This window comes from Astyanax mexicanus, chromosome 9 (assembly GCF_023375975.1).
Source record: "Astyanax mexicanus isolate ESR-SI-001 chromosome 9, AstMex3_surface, whole genome shotgun sequence".
NCBI classification, from domain to species: Eukaryota; Metazoa; Chordata; class Actinopteri; order Characiformes; family Acestrorhamphidae; genus Astyanax; species Astyanax mexicanus.
The window spans coordinates 12,423,963-12,441,236 of NC_064416.1; the positions used below are offsets into that span (position 1 = coordinate 12,423,963).

At 34.2% G+C, this 17,274-nt stretch overlaps 2 protein-coding genes across 6 annotated transcripts; one reads left to right on the forward strand and one right to left on the reverse strand.

The window, feature by feature from the left end:
* Positions 1–129: 129 nt before the first annotated feature.
* On the reverse strand, positions 130–7,211 carry cmc2 (C-x(9)-C motif containing 2). Of its 5 annotated transcripts, none has more exons than XM_049483471.1 (5): positions 7,080–7,211; positions 4,450–4,504; positions 1,951–2,021; positions 1,754–1,825; positions 130–458 (listed from the first exon to the last, which is right to left on the reverse strand). In XM_049483471.1, exons 2-5 carry the CDS (start codon positions 4,478–4,480, stop codon positions 375–377), a joined length of 258 nt encoding a protein of 85 aa, XP_049339428.1. In that variant the 5' UTR covers positions 4,481–4,504; positions 7,080–7,211; the 3' UTR covers positions 130–374. The 5 variants fall into 5 exon arrangements, with proteins under 5 accessions (XP_049339428.1, XP_007244074.2, XP_015459967.2 ...); XM_007244012.4 differs by having other exon boundaries at positions 7,053–7,211; XM_015604481.3 differs by lacking the exon at positions 4,450–4,504 and having other exon boundaries at positions 1,951–2,052.
* A 1,836-nt stretch (positions 7,212–9,047) lies between these two features.
* On the forward strand, positions 9,048–15,699 carry cenpn (centromere protein N). Its single transcript, XM_007244011.3, has 10 exons — positions 9,048–9,436; positions 10,275–10,320; positions 10,687–10,746; positions 10,840–10,913; positions 11,928–12,101; positions 12,194–12,295; positions 12,385–12,439; positions 12,678–12,787; positions 13,939–14,062; positions 15,265–15,699. Exons 1-10 carry the CDS (start codon positions 9,266–9,268, stop codon positions 15,387–15,389), a joined length of 1,041 nt encoding a protein of 346 aa, XP_007244073.3. The 5' UTR covers positions 9,048–9,265; the 3' UTR covers positions 15,390–15,699.
* Positions 15,700–17,274: the final 1,575 nt, after the last annotated feature.

A 17,274-nucleotide genomic window follows, 5' to 3' on the forward strand; every position in this document is an offset into this window, starting at 1 on the left:
TAGAAACATGGAGGTGGTCATAATATTTGTGACCTCACTGTGTATGTTTAAATAGACTTTTTAATGTGGTGTAAAAAAAATTTCAAAGGACTGTATAAGAACCAAGCAATACACACACATCACACAATGTTTGTTGGGACTGTTATCCATTTAATTAGTTGCAAAATGTTTTAAATTTAAATGTGTAACTATAACTTTAAACAGATAATCAATTTCTCCAGTGTTTAAACACACTGCACTTAACGCGCTCATCCTCAATCCAAAGATCATGGTGATCAGAATCCTGTGCTGTGGATCCCTCTGAAGAGTAAAGTCTATGAGACCGTGTTGATACTGTAGCCTGGTCTGCAATGCTGGGAAGCATCTTTCTTGGCTCAGGGTTCAGCTCTAGTTCCGTCCTTCAGACGCCGTCTCATCTCTGCTGCATGAGCCTGACTCTGCGTCCGCTTTGCCTGATACTGCAGAGAAGATCAGAGAAAGAGAGACTGTGATTCAGAAAGCAGCAAATACACAATATACTGCCAAAAGTATCCGCTTGCCTGCATTGCATTTGGTGATGCAAGGCTTGGATGGAGCTGCTCAGCCATTGAAACCCATTCTATGAAGCTCTGTACACTGTACTGTTCTTGATCTGATCTAAAGTTACATGAAGTTTGGAGGTGTGTAGTGATGTAGTGACTCTGTTGGTTATTTTACACTGACAGAGCACAGAGTCGCTGTCGTTCCCAGTCTCTTCCACTGTGTTATAATATCACTGACAGTTGGCTGTGGAATATTTAGTAGTGAGAATTTCACGACTGGACTTTTTGCACGGGTGCTGCATCCGATCACGGTACCATGCTGGAGTTCACTGAGCTCCTGAGAGCGACTCATTCTTTCAGTAATGTTTGTAGAAGCAGTCTGCATTACTAGATGCTTGGTTTTATACATCTGTACCCATGGAAGTGAATGAAACCCGAATTTAATGATTTTGGCAATATAGTATATATGGACAAAGTTACCGGAGTATTCATTGTTTCTTCCAAAATCAAGGGTATAAAAAAAAAAAGTTTATCCTGATAACTGTCTAGTACATTTTAAAGCACTGGTGTGAAAAAAATGAGATCAAGATAATGACTGCCTCAACTCTCCCCCAACCCCCCCAACTCATACCAGAAGTACAAGATGGAGCACCATCATTCCAGCAAACACTGTTCCACCACTGCTTCACGGCTTAATACTACTGAAAATACTGAACCAACAGGTTATTCCATCAATGTTTTTTTTTTTATCCCTGATGGCTTGGGAATATTCCAAGATGACAATGCCAGGATTCATCGGGCTGGAATTGTGAAAGAGTGGTTCAGAAAGCATGAGATCATCAATTTGGGATGTGCTGGATGGAGAAGACTTCGTGCAGTGGTCAGACTCTACCATCATCAATGCTGCAAGATCTTGGTAAAAATTAATGCAACACTGGATTGAAATAAATCTTGAGGCACTGCAGAAGCTTATCGGAACAATGCCACAGTGAATAAATGCCAAAATCAAAGCTCAAGGCAGTCCAATCGAATATTAGTGCGTGTTGACCTTGGCAAAGCAGTGTATATTGTTGTATACACCAATGCACAATATATTTCTTAAAATCGAACTTTTATTGTTTATTACAAAACTTTAAACATTAAATCCTGTAAGATAAAAGCTAAGTGGTGGGAGAAACATGATATTACTGGCTAGTATTCTTTTCTTGATTTCTTTTTGTTCACAGGCTCACCTCTTTCTTCAGACACGCTCTCATCACACGATCCAAATCATTACACGATCCAAAGAACCTGAGGACATTGTGCTGCAGATAGAAAAAAAAGATGCTTGAATTTTATACAATAGTGAAATTCCCTTATTAAAGATTTATCACATGAAAAGGGACCAACAGGGCGTAAAGTGTAAAGGCAACACTAAGTGTTCTTTTACCTCCTTATGGCACTGTTTGAGATGTGCTATCAGTTCGTTGCATTCATCTGTGTGTAAATGGGGTGACAGATCTGAGTGCATCCTGAGTTAAGGCTTCTTTAACTGCAAACACACAAAAACATCACAACACTTCCATTTATTAACACTGCGGACCTGATTAATACTTAACTGCACTACTTGTGACTGTGACTCCTGTTTAAAAACACCGTTCTATAAAGATTCTATAAGCTGTGTTTGTGCATATATTCATATATAGAGTGAGTTAAAATCAGTCACAGTTTGGACACATTCAATTCGGTTGCTTTTTATTATTTTAAAAATATTCTGCATGGTAGATTAATATTGATGTCATCCAAACTATGCAGAAAAAAACATATGGAATTATTTAATAAACAAAAAGTGTTACACAAACCAGAATTTGTTTTATATTTTAGATTCTTCACAGTAGCACCTCTTGCTTAGATGACAGCTTTGAACATCTTGGCATTTTCTCAGTCAGCTGGAATGGCTTTCAGTTAACAGCTGTGCTGTACTTGTCAAGAGTTAATTACTTGAATTTCTTGCCTCTTAATGTGTTTGAGAGCATCAGCTGTAAAGTTGTGAAGAGGTTGAGTTGGTACAGTGAATAGCTGTATTTGAGTAATTTTCTAATCCATATTATGGCAAAAAACTACTCAACTAAGTGTAAAAAAGTCCATTAAAAATGTAATGATGAAATTGGCTCTCATCAGGACTGTCCAAGGAAAGGAAGAGCAAGACTTTCCTCTGTTGCACAGGGCAAGTTTATCTGAGTTACAAGCCTCAGAAACTGCAAGTTAACAGCTTAACCCCAGATAAGAGCACTTGAATGCTTCAAAGTATTTTGATTGTTTAAAAAATTTAAGTAACTACATGATTCTTTATATGTTCCTTCATATTCTGGATGATGTCAGTATTCATATACAGTGTAGGAAAAATAAATACATTTTAACACAATGAATGAGAACTGAGGTTGTGTCCAAGCTTTTGATAGGCACTGTATATAATTTTGTTTCTAATATAAAATAGTGTCCTGCGACTTTTGACGTACCCTGTATACACCAATCAGCCATAAGATTAAAACCAGGGCTGGGACAAGACCAGAGAGCATCTCTAAAACATCAGACAGGTTTTGTGGTGTGTTTTCCGTATGCAGTGAACAGTATCAGCAACAGGGAAACGAGAGCAGAGTGTCCTAGACTCTGTGACGGGACTCATGAAGGTCCCACCTTACAGAACTTATTTTATTAAAGGATCTCCTGTAAAATTAGTCTTAGTATTAGATAGCACAAAAAAGGACCCCTTCAGAGGTCTTATGGAGGCCATCAATGGTGGACAGTAGTTACAGTTTTGTACGTTAACTTAAGTGGAGGTCTTAAGAGGGACTTCTACTTAATTTACTTAATCACATTTTTATTAGTGCTGTCAACATTAATTAGTGATTAATAAATTTGGAATCAGTTTGACCCTAACTTCTGCCTTAATCTGCCCCGCCCCAGCCAAGTTTTTTTTTTTTTTCTGGAGCGGTTCACTTGTTGTCAGAACATAATCTGGTCTTGATCCGACCAAACTATTAAATATATTTATAATACACTGCTATGAACAAATGCTGTCTCTGCTGCTTTATGCTGTTTACACGCGCAATCTGTGCTGCGTTCACTGCTCATTGAAAACACTGTGTTTTGAAAGCACAGCTGCATTTTTCCAGCACTCTGTTTTAAAGCAGCCTCACACTGCACAAATATACGTGCTGGAGCACAGAATCTTCTCTATTTATAGAGAATCTATAATCTTCCATATTTACTTTCCTGCTCCTGCGCCAGGAAGCTCTGACCAATCAGAGGGAGAAAATGCTTCAAGTTAACAAACTCTTTAACTGATCCGGACCATAGAAACCAAATACAGGTGTAAAAACGCCCTTTTATAATAAGCAAATTAAGCTCTAATTCTAAAGCTAGAAATCCTTACTAGCAAGCTGAGATGTTTACAATTAAATAAAAAAAAAGTTTCCTCAATCTAATTTATCATGCATTCTTAAATCCAGCGCTCCACGTTGGTTTTATCTCCCTTCAATCATAGTATAAGTATATACACTAGTATTTTAATTGACACCACTAATATAAATATAATTGCATTTTACATTTCTTACACATTCATTCTTTTATTTATATTTAAATATTCACTATAAAAAAACTTGAATCTTAAGAAGAACAAGTGCGAATAATCTCAGTTAATCACAGAATATTGTTGTGATTAATCTGATTACATTTTTTAACGATTGACATCACTATTTTTTTTTTTTATCATAGCCATCTCTACTCAAATATGTAATCTGTGCACTTTGTCCACCAGTTGTGTCTGAGTCTTAATGGGTCAGAAATGTTTTGGAGGCTCAGAAGGAGCCTACTCATAATCAGACAGGTTGTTTTAATGTAATGGCTGATCGGTGTACAGAGAGTACCTCACACTGCTAAAGGATACTACAGCCTCCCCATCCCATCCCATCACTCATGTTGGAGTCTTCCTTTCTTATTACCTGAACAAAAGCAGAGTAGAGTGTGTTAGACTAACAAAGAGTTAACTAACAGTCAAACAGCTTTTAACATGGTTCACAGCCCTGGAGCAGGACGCCCAGTTCTCTGAACATACTAGTGATTCATCTGTTGGAAAACCGTGACATAAAATATTACACTGACTGAATCTGCAATACAGAATATGCTGGTAGCGTGGTCAGTGTAATGTTTAGCAGTTCAATTTTATAAACATTTGAGAGTAAATTTGCCAATAGAAAATTGGGTGTTAAACTTATAAATGGGAAATAAGCATTATTATATATTTTTTATTTAATACAGTAAAGAAGAAATGTGGTTTCATCCATTTTTTCCTTTATCTCTTTTTCATTTCTACCCTTTAGAAATAGTATTTGTGGAAAAATCTTTTCTAAATTTTCTGATTTATGATTTCTAATAGTGTAATCTGACTTACTTTTGTTAGAAGATGCAAAAACTGAAAAAAAGGAAAATAAATCCTAAAATTCTGATTGTGAGGCACAGAAATTAATTAATACAAAATATGGAAAAGTTGATTTAAAAAAAAAAAACATTGTCTTCACTATACTAAATAAAAATATATATATTTTTTATGTTTTAATGTTACACCCAATTTTCTATATTCCAATTTAGCTTCAAACTGTGAGTAAATTGAACTAATAAACAATACACTGACCTAGCTACTCAATTAAAATAAATCAAGTTCAGCTGATCCAGACAGTAAAAGTACACTGAACAAAAATCTACACTGCAGATACTGACTTTTTTCTGACTTGAATGCTGTAAAACTGCACATTTTGGAGTGGCCTTTTACTGTAGCTAGCCCAAGATACACCTGTGTAATAATCACTGTGTCTAATTAGCATCTTAATATGTCTCACCTGTGACTGGTGAATGGTTTATCTCAGTAAAGTAGAAGTGCTCACTTAACACAGATTTAGACCGAATTGGTGAAGGATATTGGAGAGAAAAGGCAGTTTGTGTTCATAGAAAGAGTTTTAAATCTTTGAGTTCAGCTCATAAAAAAAATTGGGGCAAATGCATTGCATTTATATTTTTGTTCAGTGTATGTTTAATCAACAATTAATTTACTAGTGCACATCTATTTTTATGTTGATTTAACATGGATTAAACATTAAAGTTTTATATTGTATTATATTGTTAATCTTGATTATATTTTATTCTTATAACTTTTCCTCTGCTCTTCTAGTGTGGAAATTGACATTTAAATAATAATAACTATAGTCATTTGAGGGGAGCAACTCTCGTCTAAAAGCACTGTGACCCTGCTAATAATAAAAAAATACTGAATAAATCCTTGCATTACATCTTTTAAGCTTGATGATGAGAAGAGGAGTTTTAAACAACCTTTATTTAACATTACTCCACAGGCATCAGTTAATGTTGAAATTCAGACATTGAGTCAACTTTTATTTAAAGGTCTTGAATGGATGTGGCTCTGAATTTACACACTTATAGTAGTGCATCTCAAAACAATAGAATATCATTGAAAAGTTACTTTATTTCAGTAATTCAGTTGAAAAGATGAAATTTATATATTATATAGATGTATTACACACAGAGTGATTTATTATAAGTGGTTATTTCTTTTATTGTTGATTATTATGGGTTAAAGCCAATGAAAACCCAAACATCAGTGTCTCAGAAAATCTAAATATTATATAAGACCAATTAGTACTTTTGGCAGTGTGGGCAGTGTGCCAAGTCCTGCTGAAATATGAAATCCACATCTCCATAAAAGTTGTCAGCAGAGGGAAGCATGTGCTGTAAGAGTTTCCGGGAAAACAAAACTGCACTGACTTTAGACTTGATAATAAAACACAGTGGATCAACACCAGCAGATGACATGTCTCTCCAATCCATCACTAAATGTGGAAACTTTACACTAGATCTCAAGCAGCTTGAAGTGTGTGTCTCTCCACTCTCCCTTGATTTACACATGAAATGTAAAATTTACTGATGATCAGTGATGATTTGGAATGAATGCTAATTCAACTGTCCTTTTGCCATGTGTTGCGAGAGTAAATTCAGAGCACCAACCATTTAAAACCTTTAAATGAACGTTGATTCAGTGTCTAAATTTTAACAGTAACCGATACTGTTTGCTATTAGCGCAGATACTACAATGATCACAATGCTTACACAGTAATGTAGGGTTTCCTTAATCATTAAATGTACTTTCAATGTCCATTCAGTTGAGCTGCTAAATACTTCAAACTGCTAACTACCACCATAAACCCAACACCACCTTGACTTATTAGGTAATATGACGTAACAGCACAAGGGCAAAACTGTGACCTCAACGTCTGTGGTCTAAAATATTATTAAAACATCAGCATGTTGTTCAGACCAACATAACAACTACCATACTTTTACAATAACAACAATAAAAACAATAGCATAGCTAAGCTAGCCCACCCACAATGCAGTAAAATACAAACACTGCACTGAACTGTTTACACACAGATTCTGTAGATACCTTGACACCAGTGAAATAAAGAGCTGAGTAATTACCGTGTTAATTAAGCATTAAATCCAGACCTGATGTTCTCCAGCAGATATACTTTATCAGGCCGCGCTGATCAAATACATTAACCTGGATACAATGTAGCCACGCTGTTTTCACACTAAACCACAGCAGAGGTGAGTCCGCTGATATCTCGGCCAGCAGATGGCAGCACCACCACTCAGTTAAAATAATAGTAAAATTAATAAATTAATGAATAAAGAATAATACAGCTTTACATATCCACAAATAGATTTCAATTATTAATAATAATAATTTATTTATCTACAAGGGTGGTTCTTCGTTGGTTTTCAAGAATATTGCGTTTTAAATGACCCAGGACTCTTATTTTGAAACTCTTATTGGCGGAACTTCAGTCCTTTTATAATAATATTTTATATTAATATAATGTTAAAACAATTACTAAATTAATTCTTTTCTTTACATTGAGTACGCGTTAAATGCCATAAATCATGATCTGTTACTATTTATGTACCAATATTTTTATTAAACGTTACCTATTCTCGACCTTAAGTATTATACAACCAAGGACTTTTATTGGGATCCTTAACAAAATAAAATTATTATACAGAAAATAATAAACCTAAAACTATTAACACATGTGTATCAACTGCTACTAATTATTATTTATTTATATGTTTATTTTTCTTGACTGTATCCCTATTATGGAGACCCTGCCAACTTCCTATTTCCCCATTATTTAATAACATTACTGAAACCGCTAGTGGGAGGCCGAGAGTGAGAGTGAGAGTGAATGGGGGTGAATGGAGCTAAACAGCTAAAACTCTTAATACTTGTCCAGGGTTTTGCTTTAAATTTAGGAAAGTATATTAAAATGTGTCGCTAAATGCAAATAATGTTTACCTGTATATGTCTACGTTTCTTCAGTAAACGGGTTTTACTGTTACTGTGAGCTGACTGGTTGTTGAATTAATGCTGGATTAACAGCCAGAGCACTGAGTTTAAAAAACTTAAGTTTAGTTTAAACGTCTTCTGTACTGAAACATTTTATATTGTTCTGTGTTGTGGAAAAGATGTTTTACAATTTTCAATATACACATTGTCAGGCATTTATAAACTATACTTTTGCTTAATTGTTCTTTATAAACCCATTCTTTTTAATGGTCTAACACACCAGATAAAGATTTTCAAGTGGGCATGTTCCTCTAAAGAAATTCTCTGCTGATTCTAGAACCTCCATCAGTGTACTAAAAGTGATAAAAATTATTTTTTACAAATATTTTTACAAATTTTATTGATTTCTTTAGGGTCATTTTCCCTTTGTTTTCTGATCATATAATCCTTCTAGTAATTCTGCATCTGTTTCTTTAGTATGTATACCTGTATTTTCTTTTTCCATAATGTCTGTAATTGTTTAATTGTTTACCTTCAGTTTTTATATTAATTCATGATTTTAATTGTTTACTATTTGCATATGAATAATGTGGTCTGAGAGTGTTTAATTTGATGATATGCTGCAAATTGAGGAAAAACTATTGTAATTGTTTACTATTTGCATATGTACAATGTGCAAATAGTTGCATATGCTGCATTTGTTTAATCTGAAATTTTATTATATATAAATATATAAGCGGGCACTATGACAATATGTTATAGTATCGTCATATTGTTCTTAACATAACGACAGTATACTTTTTAAGCACATTGATGATATCATTACTTGTTAAAGAGTAGTGACACAACTGTCCATTTAAAAACTACTTGACTTGACTTGAATTACAGAGAGTGTTTAATTGGATGATACGCAGCAAATATTTATTAATTTATTTGTTTGTTTGTTTGTTTGTTTGTTATAGCTCGCGTCGATATTAGCTAGTGCACGCCTAGGACTTTTATGTGGACCTTTATTTTGAAACGGGAAGGTTCGTATTCTGACGTACAACAGTGACGTAGTGTGTATTTTTTTAACGATGATCTGGGATCAGTTTCTTTGTTTATCAGTGAATCGGGTGAACGGAGAGTCTGGCTCTCTGCGCTGATTCAGGATCGGCCGTTAAACACAGTTTTACAGCGGCCGGTTGAATTGTTTGGCGGTTGGGTAGGGGTTGTTGTTGCTGTAGCGGGCGGAGTGATTCTGTAGTTATAAAGGTGTTTATAGTGTTTTAGGGGGGATTGTAGAGCAGGTTTATGAGTTAAGGGGGTTTTGTAGGGGGTTAGAGGTAGGTTAATTCAGTAGGAGATGGATGAACAGGCGAGATCTATTCTACAGCGGATTATCAGGAAAACTCCCAGCAAGAGATTGGAGACTATTATCCGATCCTGGAACTGTTTATCTGAGGATCAGCTGCACTCCCTGAATTACTCCCAACCCAAATGGCTGTTCCTGGAAAACCTCGTATCCAGATGTGAGGTAAGGTTGTTTAACGGTAGCGTTACTAAAACTGAAATAAAACTGTATAAAAGCCAGATAATAGTTTTATATCGCTTTGTTTACTGTGGTTTCCAAGAGCAGCGTGTTTCAGATGGCTTAACCTGGTCATTAGTTAAGAAATGATTTATTGCTCCTAATAACGCTAAATAAAAATAATTTTAATGAAGTAAAAGTAGTTAGTGCCCCTGCCCCATATATGGGAACGGGATTAAACGGAAAACGAGAGAGAGCAAAATATTATACTAACTGGTATCAGTGTGCTTTTGCCATCTGCTATTTGTAAAAAAAATCCACATAACCTAAATACAGTACCAGTCAAAATATTATACCTCATGAAGACACTTAGATTAAAATCCAAGAGTGTGCAGATCTGTTGTTTTAAAAAATAATTCAGCATGTTTTCCTTTTAGGATATTCTCAAAATAATGCCTTAAAAACTCACAACATGTCTTAGTGTCTGAGCATGTTGACATAGTATCTGAGATTAAAATACCAAGAGTGTGCAGATCTGTCCTCAAAGATAAATGTGATACTAAAAATCTAAAGTATAAAACATATTTTGGTTTCTTTAACACGTTTTGTTTAAAACATAATTCAGCAAGTGTTTCTTTATAGATGTAATGTCTTTCATTTTAAATGTACAATGAGGTGTGTCGAACGTTAGCAATTTTGGAGTTACTGAACAAGTTTTGCAGAGATTGAATATTAGTTAGAATATTAGTTTTTACCTATATTAGCTATAAATCTACCAGACTGAATGAGAAACTTATGTGACAAGAAATGTTGACAGCTTTTTTTTTTTTTTTTTTTTTTTCAGGAAAACAGGGTGAGCTTAAAAGATGTGACGAAACTGGAGATGATCTGTGAGTGACTTTTCCTTATCCTGTGGCTTTGTGTTGATTTATATAATATTGTCATATTAACTACATTGAGGATATCGTCACTTGACACAACTTAAATAACAGTGTAGAAATAATCTGCCTCTACTGATGCATTTTGTCAGTAAATATTGTGATAAAATATTCTTATTGTATCATTCAGCTTTATCATAACGTGATTATGTACACGGGTCGTGGTTTTATGTTGTGATAAAATTATATCATGTTGACTAAAATGAAGACGTTTAATGTGATAAAAATGTTGTCAATGCAGTCCAGCTATATATATGTAATGTTCTGCCAAAATAACTGATTATTCAAGTGGTTGTGTACCTTTTTTTTTAATCCTAGATCACATACACAATCCAAATCAAGGAACATGGCATGCCTGCCAGCTATTTCAAGCAGAAGGTGAGTTCATGGCTGTAACAGATAAACAGGTTTTATGTTTATTTTTTCGGAAGCTTGTTTAAATGACCAGCACTTCCCTTCTTTTTTCCACAGATGATGCGCTGTCTGTGCATTTCACACAGTTTCGGGAGAGCTTTATCGCCCACCTGGAGGATGTTGTTCAGCATGTAAGCAGCATTTAATACATTTCCAGCTCATTCCTTTCTTACAGTCTATAAAATGTAATGCAAATCGGTTCAGATCTGCCTGTAACCTACAATGCAATCAGTGAAAACTTTTAATAGTAGTAATAGTGGCAGATTCTGACTGGACACATTGCCAGAACTTGATCATTTTATATAGTATAATTGTGAAAAAAGAAAAAAAATCTAATCGTTTTTTGTTTGTTTGTTTTTTTTAAATAATAGAAACTGTAATTACACTGTAATTCTGACTCTTAAAATGTGCATCCATAAATGAATACTAAAATGAATGCCAATTTTATGATATTTTGTTTTGACTAGCTATAATGTGCATTTAAGATTTGTGCAGTTTCAGATTTTAACACATCTTCATTCCAAATAGTAATTCTATTTAGAATTACAGTATAGATTGGTAATGGCATGTTTTACATGACATATTGAGTACAAAAATAGAGATTTAATTCCAAACTTTAATTGGCCTTTGTACTAGTAAATTGCAGTTTGAAGTTTTAGGGAAGGTTTAAAGGTTGATTCCTAATCTTTTAATATTTCTACTAATCAAAATCTTAAATCTTACATCTTAAATGTATAAGTTTTACTCTTAAACATTAAGTTATGTAAAATTTTGGGTCCAGTGGCTTACCATTAGATGTGTAATGTTTCACAAAATGTACGGTTAGGTTCACTTCACGATATAACCCCTGGGGTTTGGTCAAATTTGGCTTGAGTGGGTGGAAAGCAACAGCAGATACTACAGGTACATTTTTTAAATTTCCTTTTAAAACAAGGGCCACATGGTGCTTTTGGAAAAGTGCATCTTAATTGCTTAATTAAAGAAAAGGTAAATGAAAAGTCCAGTTAGAGTTTTACTTTTCTTTACGTCTGGGCTGAATTGGTGTCCAGACAGTTCTATTTGCAATATCTGCACAGTTTGCACTGTTTTTACCATTTACAGCATGATACATGTTTGTACTGTCTCTGAATATTTTGTTTGTACAGGTCTCTGTTGGAATGAAGAAACTTGAGGATGGTGCCATTTGGGTCCGAACCGCGTGGGGAGACAACTTCAGAAAACCCAACCACCTCAAACCCACTTACCTCGTGCATTATCTGCAGTCTTCCTACGTCTTCATTCATAACGTCACGCCCAAACACAGGCCTTTCCTCTACCAGGTCAGACCCACTGAGTGATTATAAACTGATACATGTTGCTTCTACTACAGTGTGACAGTCTGATTTATGGGGTTCTTTGATGTGACCCGCAGGCTCTGGTTCTGGCCACTAGACATGTGTCTATCAAAGAGTGCCATCTGAGTTCTAGAAGCCTCACTGCGATGAGAGACCTTCTCATGAAGCAGTATCAGCAGGTATTGTAGATTCACACCACGTTTACCTACTGCTAAAATTATTCTGTTTTTTCCCCTAATTAAATTATTTGATCTGTTTTTATTCTCAGGTATTCCCAACCAATCAGGAGAGGACTTTAAAAGAAAGAAATGCACCTCCTTCACGTATGCACCTTCACCTTTTTACGCTAAATTGCTAAATATAGAGATTAATATCTTTTTTTTTTTATCCTCCTAGGACCTAGATTTTTAATTTCATTACATAATAATAATATTCATCTCATTCTTATAACACCAATCAAGCAATAAAATATAGCTCAAAGTTTTTTACAAGATGAAAAAAATCAACAAATAAAAAAAGTGTAGGTTGTGTTTTTAGTTTTAAATATTTTTCCCAACACAGATCCTAACATTGAAAGAGAACATGCTGAGAGTTCTGAAGGCAGACATCAGATGGCCTGTGAGGCATTTGGGTGTGGGGTGCTGCCAAAGCTGGAAACTGCTGTGTACAAGGTGTGTCTCACTGCTTGTTAATTCACTACATACACACACACACATATACAGTGGTGTGAAAAAGTATTTGCCCCCTTCAGATTTCTTTTGTTTTTGTTTTTTTGTCAAACTATATTCTAAATAATCACTATTTTTTTGATTATCAAACAAATATCAGACAGTTAACCTGCGTAAATAATTTTTTTTTTCTAATTATATTTTTTTAAAGGGAAAAAAAAACTCCAAACCAATCTAGCCCTGTGTAAAAAAGTGTTTGCCCTCTAAACCTAATAACTTGGTTGTGCCACCCTTAGCAGCAACAACTGCAATCAAGCTTTACCGATAACTGGTAATGAGTCTTTTTGAGTCTCTGAATTTTGATCCACTCTTTTTGCAGAATTGTCTTAATTTAGCCACGTTGGAAGGTTTCGAGCACTGTTTTAAATCATGCCACAGCATCTCAGTTACCTAGGAACTCTCCTAAGGATTCCATTTCTGTCTCTTTCTTATTATTGAATCATTATGACCTTAACTGAGGCAAGTGAGACCTGCAGTTCTTTTAAGTAATGAAATAATTTTTGCTTTTAATATTTACTCAGGTAATATTTGTCTGATGGTAAAGTTTGTTTGATAATCAGAAATCTGTATCTTTTAAGGGGGCAGATACTTTTTCATGCCACTGTTGCTAGTGCTAAGGGTTATCTTAAATTAGTATCATGATTAATAGGACACATTATTTTTGTTTGTTAATATATGGGTCATATCCTTTCTACTCCAGAGGCAGCTATAGCAAGTCTGAGGTCCTTCAGAGCTGGGATATGCAAAAATACATGCATTTTTCTTTGTACAAGTGCAATGACAAATGAAGTGTGTTTTAGGTTAAATTTACTGTCACACATAAACAAACAAATACTTATTTATGGTGAGCACCCTCACATCTTTACTGACTGTGAGGCAGAAAAATTCTCTAAAGAAAGAAAGAATAAGTTAAATATTCACCCATTTTTATTAATCACTTTATTTAGGCTGTATTTTGGTAAGCCATGTGATTTAGCTGGTTGTTATTTCCAGCATATTAAGAGGATTATACTTGAGAGACCTGCGTTCTCATTAAAATAAGGATGATGACATGATGTTGAACCTGTATCTGTTCTCCTACCCGCCCCTTTCAGCTTGAAACAAGATACCGGGGCAACAGCAACAACACGCTTAATGATGGTGATGAACTTTTCAGAGGGGTGGTGAAGTTTTCCAGCAAGAACATCTTGGAGTCCCTCCGTCACTGTGTCTCTACAGGTTAGTAGAGTCCAGATAGTAGTGGCAAGCTATGCAATACATAGCAGCATTGTATCGATATTAATAATTTAAGGTACAATAAAAAAAAAAAGAAAATCACAGTGGACGGTTTCATCGCAATTCTTTCTCTTATTATTGTTGTTGTTATTATTATTATTATTATTATTATTATTATTATTATACATTGACCCTTATATATATAAATGAGGGTATTTTTGTTAAACAAAAGATTTGCTATAGTTTAAAATATATTATTAGCAGGAGTATTGGTAAAATGTCTCTTTTGAAAATAAATAAATACATAAATAAATAAGAAAGCTGCATTTTAGGTAAAGCTATTTAAATCATCTTATTTCCAGCTAATTATTAATTTTGTTGTGGATTAATCTGATTTCTTAGTTAATCAATTGTTAGCCTATCACAATAACTATTTGTAACTGAATAATCTATTGTCCCAATTATTGAAATGATTATGATAAGTAATAGTATTTAAATTTAAAGACACTGCATTTGATGCCAATGATATATTGATAACATGTTATAAAATAATGCAACAGCACCTTTTTAAATCAACTCAATTTTTAAAAATTAAGAGTATTCAGACATTGGAATTGTTTATAATAAACAGCTTAAAATATCTTAAATAAATAAAATATATACAAAATAACACTGCTGGGCTTTTCATATTAGGGAACACACAGTAAAGGGCATTATCTGAGATGGTAAAAATGATCAAGGTCATATCTATATATTGTGAGATAGCTCTATATCTTTATCAATGTATGTGACAGGCCTATTTGATTGTTAAATTTAAATTGGTGCATTGTTCTGTGTGGTTGCATTTTTTCCGTAGATATGTATTAAGCAATCTATAAGCATTTTACAGTACGATTACCATCGATTTTAATACCATGGTATACCTAACAACGATATACCACTGCAATCCCTTATATATAGTTATATATTAGTGTAGTAATACTGTAATACAGTCAGTCAGTTGCTCATGTGTAATGTGTAGATACGTTTAACAGAAAGGTTACAGAAAAAGGACATTGTGTTCTTCTAGCAGTGCTGATCATCACCAGGTGGTGGCAGTGGAAGCAGCATGTCTGACTTTGATCTGTCCTTGTTGCTGAGACAGAGGTGTGATACCTAGCTGTCTCACTGTTTAACTCTTTACCTGTTGTGTGTCTGTGTGACAGGCATGGCTGAAGGTCCTGTAACTCCCCTGCTGTCCTCCATCACTCAGAAAGGAAGGAACTACTTTGTGATCACTGACAAAGTCTCAGGAGCCACTGCCAGCCAGACTCCTGCTCCCAAAGCTTAAAGCAGCAGATAACAAGGACTATGAGTTGATTGTGAGTGTGAGTGTCTGTGTGTGTCTGTGTGTGTGTCTGTGTGTGTGTGGTTCCTGTTCTATGGTTTAACCAGGTTCAGGTTATTTTACAAACGTTAAATAAAGTTTTTAATTGGTTGTTCTCTGTACTTGTTTATGTTGATGTCAGAAAGCTGGTAGTTTTATATACGTTTTTCATGCAAAACGTTTCATGCAAGTGATACAATGCCACAACTTTTGTATTTACATTACACACTTTAGATCCATTTATTAATAAAATTGTTTATATTCAATCCCCTAATCAGTGTTATTTTGTTGTTGTTGTTATTATTCCCCATGTGTGCCCTGTTTTTCTCCTGATGAGTTTAAAATATGAGGTTTAAAAAAAAAAAAAGATACACAAAATAATATGAACTGTCAGCAGTGGCAGTGGGTAGTGTTGATGGACTACTCATATTTTGCTGACCTTGGCAGAGTTTAATGTAATAAGATCAGGGCTTGAGCTGAGCATTAATGAAAATGAGACACCATCTTTAGTTAAACAAAGGTAACTCAGTAATATGACTTTGTATAGTCCGAAAGGCCTCTCTGGATTCTGTAGGTTATAAAGGTTATAGAAATTAGAGAAGAGCTCACATTAACAGGAAGCAAATGCCAAATCCCAGACATTTTTGCTAATTTAATTCATTTATTTTTAGATCGCAAAAAATCTTTAGTGTATAACTAAACTCTATTTATAAATCTAAATATTTATCATTAAGTAAATTACAATATCTCTAATTTATTATGTTATGATACTAAGTCATTACTCTAGGTTATTATTATAATTATTATTATTAATATTATTATTGATGTAATTATTTTGAGATACTTGTATCATTTTAGACAATAAATAATTACGCTATCTCCCGGCCGCTGCGCTCCTCCAATGAACGTCGCCTCGCTTTGCCAAACACTCACACAAAGCAATCCAGGCTGTTCTCATACAGAGTTCCCCAATGGTGGAACAAACACCCTTCTACTACCAGATCAGGAGAATCTCTCACTATCTTTAAGAGACTCCTGAAGACAGAGCTCTTCAAAGAGCACTTACTCTCCTAACACCTCTAACACACTACCTAGTTCTAACCCCATTTCCTTCTTCCCCTCCTTCACTTCTCTATCCCTTTATTTCCCTTTGACCTCCTTTAAGCCCTATCTAAAAATGGGTTATCTTAATTCCTATTACTTTTGTACTTCATTATTGTAAGTCGCTTTGGACAAAAGCGTCTGCCAAATGTAATGTAATGTAATGTAATGTAAATAATTATTACTTTGTTGAAACTAAGGCATCATTGTGAAGTTTTGTATTATTTTTGTTCAAATATGTTATTATTTTGAGATGCTAAAACGTAATTTTGAGGCATGAAGGTATGTTGTGAGATAATGTCTCACTGTTTTGAGACATGTAAGATACTGTCTAAATATTCTGTGATAGTTTGTCTATTTGGAGAAACTTTGTAAGGGACTGTTATTCTTTTGAGATACAATCTAAATATTTTGAGACACTAAGACATGTTTTGAGATACTGTCTCATTATTTTGAGACAGTATCTCAGTGTTTTTGAGACATGTGAGATACTGTCTCATTATTTTAAGATACTAAGTTGTTTTTGTAAGAAAATTTGTCATTTCAATGTTGTCAGATACTGTCACATTAAAACATTATTTTGAAATACTATCCCATTATTTTGAGACACTAAGGCATGTTGTGAGATAGTGTCTCATTATTTTTGAGATATTAAGACATTTTTTGAGATAGTATCTCAGTATTTTTGAGACATGTGAGGTACTGTCTCATTATTTTGAGATACTGTATCATTATTTTAGGATATTAA

What these genes read in the sequence shown, in the direction of transcription:
- cmc2 (XM_049483471.1), bottom strand. Translation starts at nt 4,480, where the DNA reads ATGAGTGATGGGATGGGATGGGGAGGCTGTA. An exon ending in GATGGGATGGGGAGGCTGTA is followed by an intron (nt 2,022 to 4,449) that starts GTATCCTTTAGC and finishes GGATGCACTCAG; the next exon opens with ATCTGTCACCCCATTTACAC. An exon ending in TCAAACAGTGCCATAAGGAG is followed by an intron (nt 1,826 to 1,950) that starts GTAAAAGAACAC and finishes TTCTATCTGCAG; the next exon opens with CACAATGTCCTCAGGTTCTT.
- cenpn (XM_007244011.3), top strand. Translation starts at nt 9,266, where the DNA reads ATGGATGAACAGGCGAGATCTATTCTACAGCGGATTATCAGGAAAACT. An exon ending in GACGAAACTGGAGATGATCT is followed by an intron (nt 10,321 to 10,686) that starts GTGAGTGACTTT and finishes TTTTAATCCTAG; the next exon opens with ATCACATACACAATCCAAAT. An exon ending in AAGAAATGCACCTCCTTCAC is followed by an intron (nt 12,440 to 12,677) that starts GTATGCACCTTC and finishes TTCCCAACACAG; the next exon opens with ATCCTAACATTGAAAGAGAA.